The sequence below is a fragment of the Galeopterus variegatus genome, unplaced genomic scaffold, assembly GCF_000696425.1.
Source record: "Galeopterus variegatus unplaced genomic scaffold, G_variegatus-3.0.2 Scaffold102, whole genome shotgun sequence".
In the NCBI taxonomy this organism is placed as follows: domain Eukaryota; kingdom Metazoa; phylum Chordata; class Mammalia; order Dermoptera; family Cynocephalidae; genus Galeopterus; species Galeopterus variegatus.
Genome location: NW_007726213.1, coordinates 127,749 through 147,429, shown reverse-complemented (window position 1 = coordinate 147,429; position 19,681 = coordinate 127,749). Strand labels below are relative to the sequence as shown.

Genomic DNA, 19,681 nt, shown 5'->3' with positions numbered 1-19,681 from the left:
TTTTTTTTTTTTTTTTTTTCCTTTTTGACTTTTTTCGTGTCCAGCAACGGATCGCAACCCTCAGTGTCGCGCCCGTACCGGACTGGGACCGGCAACGGGATCGTAACCCTCGGTGTTGCTCCCGCACCTCGCTCAGCCAGTGAGCGGGACCCGGTCTGTACGTGGGATCTGAACCCTCGGCGGGAGCGCCACCGCACTCCGAAGCGGCACACTGTAGCAGTGCGCCACCGGGCCGGCCCAGTTTTTCAGCTTTCTTTTTAAGTATGTGCATTTAAGTATATGAAGTTTTCTCTAAGTATGGCTTTAGAAGCATATTTCAAGTTTTGATATGTTACATTTTTATTGGTGGGAAGTTTTGCTGTACTTCTATCATTATTCAGTTTTAAATATTTTCTAATTTTGTTTGTTTGTTTATCCATGGATTATGTAGAAGTGTGTTGCTTAATTTCCAGACATTTGCAGTTTTCTAGCTATTTTCCTGTGTCATGATTTCCAGTTAAACTCCACTGTGTTAAGAAAATATAGTCTGTATGATATCAGTCCTTTGAAATTTGTTGAGTTTAATCATATCCCAGCATGTAGTCTATTTTTTATATATACTCTCTGTACCTTTAAAAATGTATATGTTCTATAGTTTGGGGGTGTAAAGTTGTTTATGTGTCAGTTATATCAAACTTTTAAATTATGTTTTTCAAATTTTCTCTGCTTATTCTATATTTGCTGAGAATGATGTTTTAAAATCTGTTATAATTGTATTTATCTATCTGCCTTTAGTTCTATAAGTTTTTGCTTCCATATTTTGAAGCTATGTTATTAGGCATGTACAAATGTATGATTGGCATGTCATTCTGATAGATTTGACCTTTTTAGCTTGATAAAATACCTTTTTTATTTCTAGTAATGTTTCTGTTTTAGAGTTGGCTGTGTTGCTAATAGTATAAACTATACCATCTTTCTTTTGTTTAATGTTTACATGGCATCTTTTTCTTTCTTCTTACTTTCAACTTCTTTGTGTCCTAGCATTTAAGTTGTGTCATTTATAATCAGCCTATAGTTAGATTTTTAAAATCTAATATGATACTCTTTGTTTTTAGAGTAATTAGTACGTAATATTTAATATAATTACTGATATATTTGAGTTTAAATCAACATACCATCTTCCTGTTGTTTTCTGCTTATCTATTCTATTCTGTGTTTCTTTTTCTCTCCTTTATTGCCTTTTAAAAAATTATTCCATTTCTTCATTCTGTTCTCTCATTTCTTATACCTTATTTTACTATTCTTTCTGAGGTTACTCTGGCAATCACAGCATGAGTGATTGTCTTAGGAAAGTCTAATATAAATTAATACTATTACGTCTTCCTGTACATTGCAATTGCAAGAACCTTGAATTATGTCAATTACATTTATCCCACTGTTGCTTTTTGTGCCACTACCATATATTTTAATTCTACATATTTATTGAATTCACAAGAAATTATTGTTATTTTTTACAGTCATGGTCATCTAGATTTACCCATATATTTACATATTCTGTTGCTCTTTATTCTGTCATTCATTTCTCTGCTTTCATTTATTTTTCTTCTGCCTGAGGAAAACTGTTTTTAATATTCTTCTAGTATGGGTCTGCTGGTGGTAAATTAGCTCAATTTTCTTTATCTGGAAATATTTTTATTTCCCCTTCATTTTTGACAAAAATTTGATTGTCAGTTATTTCATCTTTTGGCTTTCATTATTTTAGTTCTTACTGTTGCTCCCTTGAATGTAATGTATCTTTTTTTTCTGACTCTTCTTAGTAATTTAATTTCCTTTTATCTTCTTAAATTTTACAATGATGATCCTATTTTTTATAGTTTATTCTTGTATGTGTGTTTATCCTGTTTGCAGTTTATTGTGCTTTTTGAATATGTGGTTTGAAATCTTGAATCATTTTGGAAACTTCTTGGCCATTATACCTTTACCCCATTTTCTCTCTTTTTCTTTGGAATTCCAGCTATACATATGTTAGATCTCCTTACCACATCACATGTCTCTTATGCTCTTTTCTGTACTGTCTAAATTATTTTCTCTCCCATCTTCAATCTGAATACTTTCTACTAAACTATCTTCCATGTCTCTAAACCTTTTTTGGGCTTTCTCTAAGCTGCTCTTAGACCCATGTATTGAATTTTTAATTTCAATTATTATATTTTTCTGTTTCCACTTAGTCTGATTTTCATTTTACTGTTTTCTACAGAGCCATTTCTGGGATGAAATTATCTAATTTATTCTCTGTTTTCTTGAGCATGTCAGTTATTTTAAAGTCCATTCTCATGACTATTCTGTATCTTCTGTGTCTGGATTTTAGTACTTGTGTCATCTGTTTTTGGTTTTCCCTTTTACTAGTTTTATCCCAGTTTTAGCCTTTAGAATCCCAAGTGAAATTTGGGGGTACTACCCGGTCATATCCACCTTGATTGGTTCTGAACCCTAATATTTGCTCCCATATCCTATGAAGCTGCCAAAAGTTCTGCTTAGTTTCTTAGCACTCAACTTCTACTTGCAAATAAACAGAGCACTTTAGGGAGAGAACTGCTTCAATTTTGGGCTTACCTGCACTTTCCATTTTTTCCCCACAAATCCTAGCTGCTTTTATAGCTCTCTGATTCCTTCAAACAGATCATTTAATTATCTTTTCCAGATTTTCTAGTTTTCTTTTTCGGTGGAAGGGTTGGTCTGATCAAGCTAAACTACTACAAACAGAAATGCAAGTTTCTGAATGTATTGGTTTTGATTATCTCCTGGAATGTAAACTCTACAGTCATTGGGATTTTTTGTTTTATTTTACTTGTATCTGGGGTCTCTAGAAAAGTGCCTGATATTTAGTAGTTGCTTAGTAAATATTCATTTTTTGTTTGATTTTTATGGTTGAGCACCGGAAAGTCTAACTTCTAAGCTGACTATGTTTGCAACTCACAGTAGCTATGGAAGATTACGCCACTGAATAAATTTTAAAAGGGTTACTGAGAGATAGAAATATAATTGCATTTTATCATTTACAAAATGTACTTTATTTATTCAAGTCATTGTGCAAGCTATGATGAATGATTAAATCAATTTTAAAAGTATTTTCTGAAGGGAAAGACAATGGTCAGGAAAGACAATGCTGTCAAAGATTTTGATCAAATTATGCAAAGCAGAAATATCTTCTTAGTCCATCTCTACAGTATATGGAAATACTCTTTGACAAGGATATCACTTAATAATATGTAGAAGTGACCATAATCAATATGATAATCGAACTGTTTTGGATATAAGTACCTCTGTAAAAAGCTCTATGTGGTAAACTTCAGCATATCAAAAAGTGAACAGTTCTCAAACTGTAACAAAGGCATGGTGAAATAGAAGAAATACAGCATAGTCACAGCACATAAGAGAGTAGACCTCTCCCCAAAAAGAGCTTTTGAATTTTGCTCTTGTCTTTTTATGGGCCATCATCTAGGTATGTCCCAAATGCACATACAAAATGAATGATTAAGAGTTTATGATGGAGTGAACCCTGTATTCAATTTACTTTAAGTTCAGTGAAACACACTTCGTTTAGTTTCTGAGTAGTATTCCTGGCAGCTTCTTAAGAAACGTTAGTTCTCTTCCACTTTGCATTGATCTGCTTGCCACTTTGGTTCCCATGATCAGAGCTCCCTGCATATCCATCTGGCAGCTCAGCGTACCCTCTTATGTCACTACAGGGTTCTTAATAATGAGTTGAAAGTGACCTAGTCTGTAGCTCAAGTGACAGCAAGCATCAAGTTGCCTTTGCCTCTAATCTTGACGTGATACCTCAGTTATAGTGATGGCTAGTTCTAATAAATTACATCTCTAACTTATTATTTCATGCCTCAATCTCTTTCTGTGTCCCTGCTTCAATACTTCAAACCTCAGTTCCCTCACTACAAAATGATATGTTCATTTTAAGAAATGTCTGACCAACAGAACTTTTTGCTTCTGTTTGCTGCCACACTTACTTGATGCTAACATGAGTAAATCCCTACACATTGCCTTCTTACAGAACCCCTACTGCTAACATACAACCCTCTCGCAGATTATTAGATTATTATATCTTAACCCTTGCCAGATCCCTGTGCCACAGACTCCTTTATGGTCACTGTCCAGATTTGTATTTCCAGCACCAGAGCCTAGCCCCTTAGTCTACTTTTGAATTCTGGTTTCAATCACCAACCCTGACTGCATGTTTCTTGTGATGCCTGTAAAAGGAAACTGTCCTGTAACAAAATGGTCTCAATCAACAGAAGAGAATCTAGAAGGGAATTTTTTCCCCCTTCCTAATTTAAAATTCACTCCTAAATACAAAAAGAATGTGGTATTTTGTTTACAAAAGTGCCCACTAGAATTTTTATCTTCCCTGAACCCCTTGAAATATGTTCTTACTGCTCTTCCCATCAAGAGGTAAAGTCTGTTTCTACAGCCCTTGAATCTGGACTGAACTATTCAATTTACATTGACTATGGAATATTAGAAAATGAGGCACAGTTAGAAACTTAAAAAGTGCTCATGCATTGAGGTTGTCCTACGTTGCTACTTTTGGAACTAGACGCTCTGTATTAAAGCCTGGGCTAGTCAGCTAAATGCTTGAGATATGTGGTTCAGTCACCATAATTACCCCAGCCATCTTCCCAACATGTAATTGAGGCCATATGGAACCAGCTAAGCCTAAGTCAACCCACTATCAAAAGAGTCACCCAGATGAGCACAACTCAAATTGCTGACCCATACAATCATGAGCTGATAAATGATTATTGTTTTAAACTACTAAATTTTGGAGTGGTTTGTTATGTAGCAAAAGTTAAGTGATTAGGAGAGAATTAAGACCATCATTATTAATCGTTTTCATAGATGATTTTTATGTTTTTGTCAGTTGTGTATGTCTGGATTTCACATTTGGTTGCATACTACAGTAATATTCATTGCTATAATTGAGATTAAAGGTATGTAATGACTTAAAGCATTTATTTAATATTTTTGGTTAGAATGGAAGAGGGTTAAGTCCTAGGAGGATAAATATAATAGTGCTGTTTTTCTTCCTTAGGCTGTCTCAGAAGTTAGTTTCTAAATTCAAAGTTTTTCTTGAAAATTTGTGTTCAGACTTTATATTTTTAAATTGTTTTATCCAACAGTCAAGGTGTTTTTGTTTTGTTTTGTTTTCATCTAATTCTACACAAATAAGCCTTCTCTCCATGAAACTGAAAATTATTTATTCCTGGGCAGCAAAAATGTACCTCTTTATATCAAGCATTTTATATACCATGGGAATTTTGGATTTCCCATGAAAAGATGGGTGGGTACCCACATTAACTATAGGAAACTCAGCTCTGTGAGTTAGATCCACTTTTCTAATTTGTGGAGTAATTTATTCTTAACTCCTATCATTAGACTGTTGGCAGTTAAAAGAATGATGAAGTTCCATGTTCAATCCTAAATCAAGTACACATTGAGCAGTATCTACTCTTACATCACCAGCTTCAGATACATACTATAGCACCTTAGTCCTTTATAGTAAAAGACCCCTAACTTGTCCTCCAAGTGGAGATGGCTTACCAGTTTCAGGATTAATGATAAAGAACCTCAAAAATGGCTACACACAACCAAGATATTATTTGCATTCTATTGCTAAGTCCCTTGACTTTTCTTGGGGTTGGGGTTGAGAATGGCAGAAACCCTTCTCATTTAGTATGTGCTCTGAGTCAAAAGTAACATTCTACTTACATATTGGAGAGCAGAGGTTGATGACAAATGATGATAAAAGTGATTTGGGGCCGGCCCGTGGCTCACTCGGTAGAGTGAGGTGCCGATAACACCAAGGCCCCGGGTTCGGATCCCACATAGGGATGGCCGGTTCGCTCACTGGCTGAGCGTGGTGCTGACAACACCAAGTCGAGGGTTAAGATCCCTTTACCGGTCATCTTTTTAAAAAAAAAAAAAAAAAAAGTGATTTGAACAAATGCTGTATTTATAGTTGTGGCTTAATGTCTTGGTTAGGCTCTATTTTTGTGTCCCATTTCATGATTCTCTCTGGCCAACACATACTTTTCTGTTACTTGTAACACCTGTAAAATACATATGCAAAAATACTGAAAATTAAAATTGGGAAGAAAATAGAAAAGAAGGAATGAAAGAAAGGAAGGCGTAAAGGAAGGAAGAGAGAAAAGGAAGGAAAGGAAGGAGGAAGAGAAAAGAAGGGAGGAAGAAAGTGTGGGCATGGAATCTTCCTATCCAGGAAAATTAGCCTCAACATAATTGAAGTTAAGGTCTTCAAGGTCTGAACTTAGGGCTGAGTTTTCAACAGAGTTGTCAGTAAACTTTGTGGAAGGTTCCTTTAGTCTGAGTACAATCCAATTCTAGAAACACATAGCTGATGTAGCATCAGAAAACGATGCCTTAAAGTCATGATTTATTTTATAGTGTTATGTCATGATTACTATAGTGGATTGAATTATGTCCCCCCAAACCCCCTAAAGCTTGAATTGTGTCCCCCAACTTTTATGTGTTAGAAACTTAGCCCCCACTGTGACTGTTAAGAGGATGGGAAATCCTATTATGTTAATTGAAAGGTGGAGCCTTGAAGAGGTGATTGGATTGTAGGACCGTGCAGTAGTGAATGGATTAAAAATGGTGGTCAGGGGCGTAGTTCTGAGAGCTTTAAAAGAAGAGGAGAGTCTGCCTCTTTCTCTCTGTTCTCTCTGCTTCCACCATCTTGCAGTGAGAGACCCCTCAGTCACCATCACCACCACCAGATGGACTTTGGATTTCCCAGCCTTGGAAACTATGAGAAATAAATTTCATTTTCTTTCTAAATTACCCAGTTCCATGTATTTTGTTGTAGCAGCACAAATCGGACTAATACAGTTATTTTTTTTTCATATGATCTTCTCATTGTACGTTATTATGCTGAGTTTTATACCATAAGGATTATATTTTTGTTATTTCCTCATAGTGAGGCTTGAAACTGTATGAATAATGTGTGTTAAACAGTTAATTTTGAGGGCACCCAAGAATGCAAACATCCTCTATAAGATCTTATATTTATTTTATAAGTACATTAGCTGCAAGCAGGATAATACCAATAATGCCTAAGGAATTAAGACTGGACAACAGTGATTTGATGGAAGCTTTTGCTGCAGTGTAAAGAAGATCTCTGTAGCTAAGGATAATATCTGAATCCTAAAAGGGCTGTAGAAAATGTGTAGAGCAGAAATTATACATAGACTGAAAAAAATTAACAAAACTGCCCAAGTTCAGTATGGAGGAAACAGGCTTAGCAGCTGTGCATATGAGAAAGAACAAAGGGTTTTAGGCAGTATAAGTCAATAGTGTAAAATAAATTTGAAAACTGTTTTGATCTTGAGCTGAAGAAAGGAGGCAAGAGTATGCTTTATTCTATGCTGATCGATATGGAATTCAGATCTAGGGACATAGGTAAACTGGAACACATTCAGAAAAGAATAACTAGCATGGTAAAAGATTTTTTTATATGGAGAATAGCTGAAGAAACAAGAGATATATGATTTAGAGAAAAGAAGACTTGAGGAGCATGATAGCTACAGTAGTTAGGATGTTTTCAAACTTATTTAATAACAGAGGTAATTTATAGGCTATTATAACTCAAAAGTTCAGCTGGGTTTTAGATGAGGCTCAATTCAGTGTCCTGGTTTTTATTTTGTAGTTAGGATGTTTTCAAACTTATTTAATAACAGAGGTAATTTATAGGCTATTATAACTCACAAGTTCAGCTGGGTTTTAGATGAGGCTCAATTCAGTGTCCTGGTTTTTCTTTCTCTCTAATTGTCCTTCTACAGCATTGGCCAAAGCTAGCTGTAACCCTCTCTGTCCCTTGGGACAAGGTATCTGCTGGCCTGTTAGCAATAGTCATGGCTAGGTACTTCTTTCATATTAAGTGAGGGTCAGAAAAACTTTTTTCCCTCAGTAGCTCAATGAAAGAAAGAGGAATCTTCTTTCCCTATATCCCTAGAAAATCTCTCTTGTTCTTCATTGGTCAGAGATGTGATATGTGCCAATCTCTTAACAAAATATGTAGCTGTAATTTGGGGGTATTATTGGAACAGAGAGATTGGCAACTGAGAGACAGCTAGCAAATATTCCTTACAGAAGCTAATGGTAGATGTGTGAAAGGATGCCATGCCATGGGGAATGGGTTTTCAACTTGTTTTACACAGAGTAACACTTGGAACAAAAGTTGTAGAAGGAGTGAGGAAACAACTATCAACTAAAAAAGAACAGTCAAACCAAACAGTAATGAGTTTTTATCACTCGGAATGTTCAAACGTGAGCTAGATGACTGTGGTGTAAGGCCTCAAGTTAAGGCCCAGTATTATGTGTTTCTTGACATATGGGGAAAATAGCATTTTGCTCAAGTGGAGTTCAGTGGACAATAAGCATAACTTTATTTTATTGTTATATTAACATTGAATAGTAGCTGAAATTTGATATCTGTCGGGATTCTTCAAGGAAACAGAACCAGTAGGAGATAGATATATACATATACATATATGTGATGTCATATTTAATACGAGGGTACTTCAGAAAGTTCATGGAAAGATACATATTATCTTTTAATTTTGTTTCTCCACAAACTTTTTGAAGTACCCTTGAATATACAAAGAAACTTGTTTTTTCTTCAAATGACATAACCATAAGTTCCCCTCCCCACTATGCTCTTGCAGATAAGGTTCTCTAGCCAAAAATAGGATCAGGCACAATTTCTGCTTAACCCTGATTAGCCGGTTCAGTTCCCTGCCAGCACATGGAGTTATACAAACAAGCCAGTCACATCTTCTCATGGGAACCAGAGGGCACCCCGATCTCTTGATACTATAAAACCTGCTTCCCAAGGCCGCTGGTTGTCCACTCTGTTCCTGAGTGCAACCCCCATGTAACCTTCCATGACCTGTGCTGTCCTCTTCTTCTGGGCTGTGAGTATATGTAATTAACAAACTCCTCTTGATATCATCTGTCCACTGTTGGGTTTCCTGTGTTCAGCCATCTCCATAATCTTAGAACTGGAATATCTCCCTTATCAATGGAGTGAATAGGAGGTGATTAAAACAATGACTTTCCTCTCTGCCCACCCCCTCAATCAGTGTTGTTAGATGGTGAAAGATTTAAATATCAGTTAAGTAATTGGAATAAATGACTTATGTGTTACCTTCCAATCCCAAGATTTTATTATTTCTATATTTCCAATGCTAGTATTTCTATTTATATGTTACAAATATGGAAAGGGCAATTTGTTCATCTCTCTATTATTAGTATCTATCAGATTGTTTTGTAAACTATTTATCTATACATCTCTTGCTCTCAGCTAAAAGCTCAGAAAGCCATGTTTTGTTAATCTTCATATACCCTTTAAATAGCATAATGTCAGACACGTAGCAGATATTCAATAAATATTTGGTGAGTGAATCTGAAAATTAGTTTCTCCATCAGAATTTGAGAAAAAATTACCATTGAGCTGTGAAGTTCCCCTTAAACAGCATAACATGTAAGTAAATACTATAAATGTGAATTTCCCAGCACTGTTGAAATCCACATTCACCCACCTTTAGACAGAGGGAAGGAGGTCTTGAGAGTGCTGCCCAATTTTTCTCTTCACATTCCCTTTCCAAAACTCATGCCAGTTGCCCTAAGGCTTCTGAAGAACCCTGAAGGCAGCATCTCACTTTATGTGGGAAGGAGAATTAGTATAGCTGCAAGGTGATCCCAATCCTTGCCTGTCTGTTGATTCTGAATACTTCATTCACTTCAGAATCCCTGCTGAGAGCTAAAACATTGCTTCTGCAAGAAGGCATTTATTTTAGTCATAGTTGCATTCCTCAAGTGTGTAGCTGCATAGCACCCCTATCCTAATTATAAGAAAAACATGGCGTTTTAGTCTGTTTTGTGCTGCTATAACAGAAATACCTGAGACTGGGTAATTTATAAAGGAAAGAGGTTTATTTGGCTTATGATTCTGGGACAGCTGTATCTGGCACAGGCCTCAGGCTGGTTCTACTCATGGTGGAAAGTGGCAGGGAGCCAGTGGGTACAAGCAGTTCACATGGTGAAAGGAAGCAAAAGAGAGGAAGCAAGAGAGAGAGAGAAGGTGCCAGGGTCTTTTAAAGCAACGAGCTCTCGCAGGTCCAGCACCAACTTAAAAGTTCAAAGTCCAAAGTCTCATCTGAGAGCAAAAGCAAAAGTCCTTCCTGCTGTGAACCTGTAAAAATCAAAAGCAAATTTATCTACTTCCAAGATACAAAGGTGGAAAAGACATTGGGTACACATTCTCACTCCAAAAGGGAGGAATAAGCCAAAAGAAAGGAGAAACAGGCCCCAAATAAGTCTGAAACCCAGCAGGGCAGACATTAAATTTTAAAGCTCCAAAATAATCTTCTTTGATGTGCTTCATCCTGGGCACAATGGGGCTTCTGGGCCTCCACAGCCTCCAGCAGCCTTACTTCCACAGCTCTGCCAGGTGCAGGCCAGTGGGCTGAGCCGGCCCCTTCAGCTTTTCCAGGCCTGCGTTGCACATTGCCAGTGGCCTTACAATCTGGAGTCCTGGTGGCAGCCTCTCTGCCTTGGCTCTACTAAACATTTCTCTGGTGGGGGCCATCTGTGGGGGCTCCAACCCCACTTTCCTGCTTGCATTGCTCTAGTAGATGGTCTCTGTGGTGGCTCTGCCCCTGTGGCAGGTCTCTGCCTCCATCCCCAGGCTTTTCCATACATCCTCTGGAATCTGGGTGGAGGCTGCCACGCCTCCACTTCTCTCAAGTCCTGCCAGTCTGCAGACTTAACACAATGTGGACGCCACTGAGGTTTCAGGCCTCTACTTTCCAGGGCTGCCGCATGAACCACACTTGGGGCTGCTCCAGTCAGAGCAGCTGGGATGCAGGGAGCAGGATCCCAAGGGCAGTTGTGCCCCAGGTCTGTCCTCCAGGATAACTCAGTCCTTCTAGGCCTCAGAGTCTGTGATGGGTGGGGCACCCTTCCAGATTTCTCAAATGCCTTTAGGGTATTTTTTCCATTGTCCTGGTTCTTAGCATCTGGCTGCCTCACCGCCAAGATAATGTCTTTAGCAAATAGTTTATCAGCTTCACCCTTGCATTTTTCTCTTGCTCTCCACTTCTCTACTGCATGGCCATGCTGCAAATTTTCCAAATCTTTACACACTGCTCCCTTTTTAAATTGTGGCTTTACATCATGCCTTTGTTGCCATAACTCAGAGTAGACTGTTAAAAGTAGCCATGCAGCATCCTTAATGCTTTGCTGCTTAGAAATTTCTTTGGCCAAATTCTCTGGTTCACAACTCTTAAGTTCTACCTTCCATTAAGTCCAAGGGCATGGGCACAATGCAGCCAAATTCCTTGCTATGGTGTATCAAGAGTGATCTTTGCCCCAGTTCCTAATAAGTTCCTCATTTCTGTCTGAATTCTCATCATCCACATGGTCTTTACTGTCCACATTTCTATAAACATTCTGGTCACAGCCATTTAACCAGTCTCTAAAATCTTCCAAACTTTCCCTCATCTTTTTCTCTTCTTCTGAGTACTCCAAACTCCTCCAACTTTTGCCCATTACCCAGCTCCAAAGCTGCATCCACATTTTCATCTGTAGAGCAACACCCCACTCCTTGGTACCAATTTTCTGTTTTAGTCCGTTTTGTGTTGCTGTAACAGAAATACCTGAGACTGGGTAATTTATAAAGGAAAGAGGTTTATTTGGCTTACAATTCTGGGACAGCTGCATCTGGCACGGGCCTCAGGCTGCTTCTACTCATGGCGGAATGTGGCAGGGAGCCAGTGGGTACAAGCAGATCACATGGCAAGAAGAAGCAAGAGAGAGAGAGATAAGGTGCCAGGGTCTTTTTAAGCAATGAGCTCTCATGGGAACTAATAGAGCCAGAACTCATTAATCCTCCCTCCCCCAGGGAGAGCATTATTCCATTCATGAGGAATCCGCCCCCATGTCTCAATCAGTTTCCAACACTGCCACATTGGGTATCAAAATTCCACACGAGTTTTGGCGGGAACAACACATTTAAACTCCATCACATGGAGAAAGCAAAAATAGTTGTCTTAAACATATTTGACATATCTTTTTTTCTATGACTTCTGTTTTATTACTTATTGTATTTGGATTAGCTTACTGATTAAAGTTATTCTTTTGATATAATGCCATGTGATTCTTTTCCCTACCTGTAGAGTTAAGAATTTTTTTTTGAGGAGAAAAAGAGCTGGTCTGAAAAAGGAATTTTTCTAATTTATGAGTATATTGTCTACCTTCACAAAGATATACAGTAAATCGTGCTTATTATTAGCAAGAATAAAATTACATTAAATCAGCTCTGGTGTTTGAAACCAAAGATGTGCAATTTTCATATCCATATGTCTATATAGTGCTAAGCATGTGCTTGGCACTCAGTAAATATATATTGATTAAATCATCTGAATAACAGGTTGTGCTCCATTCCATTGATCATAAACTTAAAGAAAGACATAACAAAAGTGTTTTCTCTATCTCCTGGGTTTATTCACAGTGAACAAATCCAAGCTATGCTAGGCCAGTTCAGCCAGGCAGAAGCCTTACTAATGAAAGCTGGAGTGCAGCCAGGGACTGTCGATGGAGTTCTTTTGGATCTTGGGTGTTCCTCTATGCAACTTGATGCTCCTGAAAGAGGTTTTTCCCTTCGGAAGGATGGCCCCTTGGACATGAGGATGGATGGCGGCAGGTGAGTATTGATAAAGCATTTCTCCTCACAGCAGGAAGTCAATTTCTCAAAAATACTCTGAATTTAATTTCCTTTTAAGACTGCAGAATTCCCAATCACATGCCTACACCTAACACTACCCATGCATAATAAATCAGTTTATTTTGCTACTTATTATAGACTTTAGTATTTCTCTGGATTTGGAATGCTAAAAGAAAAATAATTGGCTCTACACAAAATAGTGAGGAGGATAACTTTCATACTGATTATCTTTTTCACTGATATTGTATGAACTTTTAGACTACTAACAATATTGATAAATATCATGATATTAAAACAGTGGTTCCCTTTCTATTCATGCCCAACTATACCTCTTGGAAAAAGTAAAAAACTTTGCTTAATGCATATTCTTTTAGAATGCAAAATGCAGGGCCAGCCCATGGCTCACTCAGGAGAGTGCAGTGCTAATAACACCAAGGCCATGGGTTCGGATCCTATATAGGGATGGCCAGTTCACTCACTGGCTGAGTGTGGTGCTGACAACACCAAGCCAAGGGTTAACATCCCCTTACCGGTCATCTTTAAAAAAAAAAAAAAAAGAATACAAATTGCAAAATAGGCAAGATCTTAGAGTCAGCAGTTGTGTATTTTGTTCTATCTCTTGTACAGTCACTTTGGTTGAACCTTCTCCAGAGAAACTATGTGGTGCTATATCAAGACAGTAGTATGCATAGGATATCCTTTACACCTCCTCTTCATTCCTTACCACCCTAGAAATACTAGCATTTGTTCTCCATTATTTAAATAGATAACATATATGTTGAATACAAGATAACATTCTAGGAGAGAATAGGAATAATTCCTTTTTATTCAAATTAATTTTAAAAGTTTAGATTAGCACCTGTGTCTATGCCCACCTCTGGCCCAGAGACTGAACAGCCTAACCATGAAAGTTTAACCATGCTTTTCTCTTTCATATCATGCCTCACCACAAACTGCTTTGTCCTGTGGTAATTATTCACATATAGCCTTTTCCCCATGTTATGATATGATGTGTTAACTTGGGTTATGACCTAGATTTGTTGGATTCCTCGTTTCTGAGTCTTATGCCTTCTTTTGCACACATTTTTGGCATTCATAGAATGAAGAATGTGATCATAAAAGAAAATAATAAAAATCCTTTAAAAACCAGTGACTAATAGTAAAGGTCAAATATGTTCTCATGTTTGGAGATGGAGGTGGTTCTGCAGAGGTAATAAAATGTCAAGAAATTTTTGCTGTTCCTTTGTCTCGCTAAGGAGCATGCCTTCTAAAATACAATGAACAAAGCTTCTAGTTAATAGTAGTAAATCCCCATATTGTTAATGTAAAGACTTATCATCAAATTAAAGTCTGTGAATTAGATCTCTGAGGTTCTCCCCCAAGAAGTTGAAAGTAAGATTTCACCTAAGAATTAAGCTCTAAGTCTATACCCAATGTATGAGATGATATTAGAGTTGAGCAAATATACCTGTAAAAGCTGAATGGCTTCCAGATATAGACTGTAAGATTACCAGATCTGAAGAAAGCATGTGGCATTCAGAAAGGGGAGTTAATTCACATGAATTCATAGAAAAGGGAAAGTTAAAGACGCAAATATGTGCAATGCTAATCCAGGTGTTATTATGGTAAGAGGGAGGCTAGGCCAATGAATATGGCCTGTCAGATCCTGTAGGGTAATATATCCCTGTGATGAAGATGGATGCAAGAGGCTTTCTTAGCCTGTTGCCACTTAACAATAAAGTCTTAAAACATAATTTATTCTGTGCTGATCCCAATTTCAACAACAACTTTCAGATTATAATAAGCCTTCGCATATAGCAGAAAGAAATTCACCACTTCAAGGACTTGAGACTCTAGCTAGTTCACCTGGCAGTTATATTCTTTACTAGAAGGTAATAAATAGGCACTTAGGTTGTTATTTTCTTCCTTTCGTGAGTTTAATCACTGTAAGTCAGTGAATTTTAGAGGACTGTCACAATCAAATCTTCTAACCTATTAAGTTGGGGGGCAGATCTCGGATCTTGCTTTCTTTACCATATGAATGCCTATTTCAAAGCCACCTAGTAACCTGCCAACCTTCCAGAGTGATGCCTCTTTTGCCTTCTAGCACTATGGAAACTTCTACACTACTAGTTAATTTTAATATAAGAGTAAAATAAAATTATGCCTATTGTCCACTCAACTCCACTTAAGCCAAATGTTTTAATTTTCTTATTTAAAAGTAGAAAGGTATCATGAAAAACTACTAAGTACATCCATTGTAATCTTAAAATTGTCTTTGTAGAGCTGAACTATATCCCATGTAGTCTAAATTTACCATCATTAATGAGGTTTATTCTAATGCTCAGTGGTTTGGGCAGTTGAATTTGCAACTGGGTGAGGTGTAGCAGGGATTTTTGGCATTTAAGCAAAGGATAATGGCTGGCAAATATATGAATGGGGACAATCTAAAGGACATTGGCATTCATCGAACGTATTCTATATGCCAGGCATTATACTATCTACTGTACAGTTGTATGTACTTCTAGTTCTGCCCACAATTCTGTGAGGTAAACATTGGTCTTTTTATCTCACAAGTTTCAAAATTTAGGCTCTAGTAGGTTAAAAGCTTATCCAATATGAGTAGGGAGACCAGGATTCCAAACTAGATCCATCTAACTCTAAAGATCAGCTCTTCATCCCAAAAGCTGAAGAAGCAAAGCCTACTGAGTTGGAAATAGGGTTACCTTATAAGATGTTCCTTGTTCTGGGGGTGCCATGCAAGCCAGACAAGAAGACAATCATAGTATCTGGAAAGCAAATTTGACCAAAAAAGAGAGACAGACATAAGAAGAGATGAAGGATATTCCAAAACAAGGAACAAGCCAAAGACGACAACATATTTTTCTCTTGGAGGCACTAGGCATGTTAACAAGGCATAATTTAATATTTTCAAGGAGGGATTCAGGCATTCCTTGGCAACCTCACTCTAGTTTGAGCCCCAAGTCTTAAAGCTACCATATCATTGTTACAAGTCTCACAGTATGGTACCAACCAACAATCAATCCAACATATTAACTATAAGAGTAGTAACTGTACTATTAGAAAGGTATCTCTCTAATAAGTAAGTCACAGTTAGCTCATCACTTAGAATTCTTTGGCCTATTTCCCTAAAGTGAACTGGAATGGTCTGACAGAGTGAATGCTATTTTCTGCTACTATAATTTCTTTTTTTTTTTTTGGCCAGAGATTGGTACTTCTTTTTCTCCTCCACTTGAAATTACTATCTAGGCTTGTTCAACACTGTTTGCAAGTTACCAGGTTTTACCCCATGATGACCTTTGTCATGGGTGGATGAGCCAGTGTCATTAAGCATTTGAAATAATACACATTATTGCTATTTAGATTGTTCTAGTTTTTGTAAGGAAAATTGACCAGCAGTATCTTCTTGTATAGATTTTCTAGGTTCAATTTGTATCCCCGCAAGTGGTCAGTTACTTCACAACCTCAGGTTTAGTTAAGTTCCTGAAATCTAGGTTCATTCAAATATCATCGGCAAGCCTTGTATCTTTTATACTGAGAAAAAAACTTAAGTAGTAATTTAAATTTTGAACAACTTAAATTCAAACATTTTCCATTATTTTGGTTTGAGGGAAATCTATAGGAGCAGTAATAACTTCTTTGTAAATTAAAGTTAAAAGATACTAAAATATTGTTAACTTCCTGCTGCCTTAACCTTGATGAATATTACAAACAGTTCACACTTTCCATAATGATGGGTATTTGAAATGAAAAATTTATTTAATTTGTGTAAGATTCAGTCTCTGACTTTAAAACCATAGAAGCTCTCCTAGAGTATGCACGTATGCCTGATTTTATTTCTCAGTACTCTGAAGTTTCACCTTTTGTCAATGAACACCTGATGTCAGTGAACTAATTGGCTTTTCTTGTGCATAGGTACCCTGACATGCCCACTGCTGCTGATGTTGTGAATGCTTTAGATCAACAGGCACTTGCATCCATCCTAAGAACATATGGGGAAGAGAAGCATGCCAAGAAAATAGCTTCAGCAATTGTTCAGGCACGCAGCATCTACCCCATCACCAGAACCCAGCAGCTTGCCAGCATTGTTGCAGGTACCCTTGTTAATTCTGAAGTGTCAGAAAGAAGAAAAAAATAGCTTATACATATATAAAATGTATCTATATATATAAATAAATAAATATATACCTCCCCCAGACTCCCAGAGGGATTAATTTATATTTGAAACCATGCAGGATAGGCTAGAATATTGCCTGTCCTCTAATGTCAGCTTCCTTTTGGTTTTCCAAGTTTCCCTTTCTAACACCTCTCCCTCACAGTGTTTTTGCTTATACTGTAGTTTGGTGATTAGTATAATAATAGATTTTTTTACACAAGATAATTTATCATATGTGCCTACCAAGGTAGACATAGAAGGACAGGAACAGAAGAATTTCTTGATCCATCACAGTGGTTGATAAGTATCCTATATAAGATCTGACATTACCTTTCTTAGTTTCACATTTCTACCTTTTAATATTTTGGGCAAAAGGAGAATTGCATTGCTCAACTGCTAAAATAAAACCCAGTGACTCATACATCTATTCTAATCAACCAGCTAACAAAGGGTATGTGATGTATAGGTTATTTCACTTTGTGAATGCTAAATAAATCAGCCTGAGGGGCTTATTGAAATGTTTCATCTTTTTTGCTGTTTGCCACCATAAACCTCTTGAACCTAAGTCTAGCTAAGAGGTGCTTTATTATAGCCTTTCTGTTTGAAGCCAAAGTTATTTCACAGCTGTGTTCCATGATGAAAGTTTTCCAAAGCAAAAATACAACTCCTGCACTTAACAGAATTTCAATGGTAAATTCTTTATCTTCTTGGACTTTCTGAAACCTTATATCATTTTTATTTACCAAATATATTAAGATTTCTTTTCAATGGTTCCTATTAAATTACTTAAGTAGTTAAATAAGTTAAAAAAAAAAAAAGTTTGTGTTACTTATGAAAAGAACCTGATACTGGCTGCCTCTATCTATATTATCCATAGTTTAAGGAATTATAAATACATTATATATTGTAAATACATTGTTATAAATACATTCAGATAATTAAGATTTATAGATCAGATACCATTGTTTTATGACACAGTTAAATAAAACTATATACTACTTAGTTATGATGATAAAATATAAAGAGTTGACTAACTCTTTAATTTTTAATCTGTGTACCTCAGAGCCCTTTCAACTTACCACTGAGATTTCTTTAGGCAAGTAAGAGCAGAATTCTTGTTGGATACATGAACATAAAATATTTCATAGTATTTTTTTTTTCCTTGAAAAGAGGTTATACTAGCATGCTGACATTAAATTCACTCTGTCTTATGTCCTCTTTTTTATTCCCACTTCATACAAACTAATATGTCTCCATCTTATCATTGCTGTCATTCTTTAACTATGTTTGTAGTTTTCTGTTTTCCATATTGGAAAGAGATACAGTGAGAAGTCACATTTTTTTATCCAGGAGAAAATCCAAAATTCTCTGGTGTTGTAAATGAGAGCTTGGGGCTAGAGAGCATTTTAAGGTTGTCCAGCCAAAAAACCTCCTCTCATAACTGAAGAAACTGAGGCTCAGGGAGGGCTCAGTTTGCTAAAGGTTGACAGCCTAAATAATGACAGAGCACTGATCTAGAATTTTGAAGCTCTTGAATTTGTGGCATAATTGGGAACCTGCCTTTAAGAAATTAAGTTAACTTTTCTGTCTCTGGATCCTAATATGTAAACTTGGGGAAATAACACAGTGGTTTTAGATAGAAATTATGTGAAGAGGTACAATAGGAACAATTTAAGTTTTTTCTCAAAGATTATGATATGAAAAGCACATAAGGTATATGACAGATGATACAGTAAAAGGGAGATTATTCACATTTGGATAAGTAAAACCCCGTTTTAGCAAATGCCATTAAAACATTGAGTTCTCTATATGACTCCATTAGTGTGTCTTAAATATCATCCCATAATAATACAACTTTATTGATAATATGATTTTTTGGAAAAGGGAAAAACAAAATATGTGTTTTGATTTTGTGCTCATTTATTAAAAAACGTTTCAGGAGAGGCTGCTATATTCAATGGGGAGCAAATCAAATGTATCCTCTGTTTACAGAACTTACACATTAACAGATTATACAGTTAAGTGATTGAATAAAAACAGAGTAAAATAAACCCCTACTTATAGTATAAACTTTCTTTCATATTTATTGTAGTCTGGAGTTATGATTATATGGAGAATTATAGAATCTATACAAATAACGTGTGTGTGTATACACACACACACACACACACGAGGGGTCTTCAAAAAGTTCATGGAAGGATTTGTATTATGTTTTAATTTAATTTTTCTATGAACTTTTTGATGTACCCTCTTATATACTTAGGTCTTAATTGCAGTTCCATGAAGTCCATTCTTACACATCTATGACATATCCTATAAGCTCTGGTTATAGATTTATTAAAATGAAATAAGAATTGAAAGGTACTTTCAAAGCAATCTGAATGAGGATTTTTTTCTACATTTTCATAATTTTTTCAAACTTTTATAATTGCCTCACCCATACCTAATTGGATTGCATTTTTTTAAGTGACTTACCTCAGTCAAAAGTTTCCTAAGTCAGGCCGGCCCGGTGGCGCACTGCTACAGTGCGCTGCTTGGGAGTGCGGCGGCGCTCCCGCCGAGGGTTTGGATCCCACATACAGACCGGTTCCCGCTCACTGGCTGAGCGAGGTGGGGGCGCGGCACCAAGGTTTGCGATCCCGTTGCCAGTCCCGGTCCGGTATGGGCGCGACACTGAGGGTTGCGATCCGTTGCCGTACACGAAA

The 19,681-nt window shown here is 36.9% G+C and overlaps 1 protein-coding gene across 2 annotated transcripts in view; it reads left to right on the top strand.

The window, feature by feature from the left end:
• Positions 1 to 19,681, top strand: part of METTL15 (methyltransferase like 15) — a 263,712-nt gene that overhangs the window by 183,402 nt on the left and 60,629 nt on the right. For both annotated transcript variants that reach the window (XM_008584147.1, XM_008584138.1), the window contains exons 4-5: positions 12,587 to 12,778; positions 16,736 to 16,914. In XM_008584147.1, the coding sequence (XP_008582369.1) occupies positions 12,587 to 12,778; positions 16,736 to 16,914 (371 nt within the window). The remainder of the gene's footprint in view (positions 1 to 12,586; positions 12,779 to 16,735; positions 16,915 to 19,681) is intronic.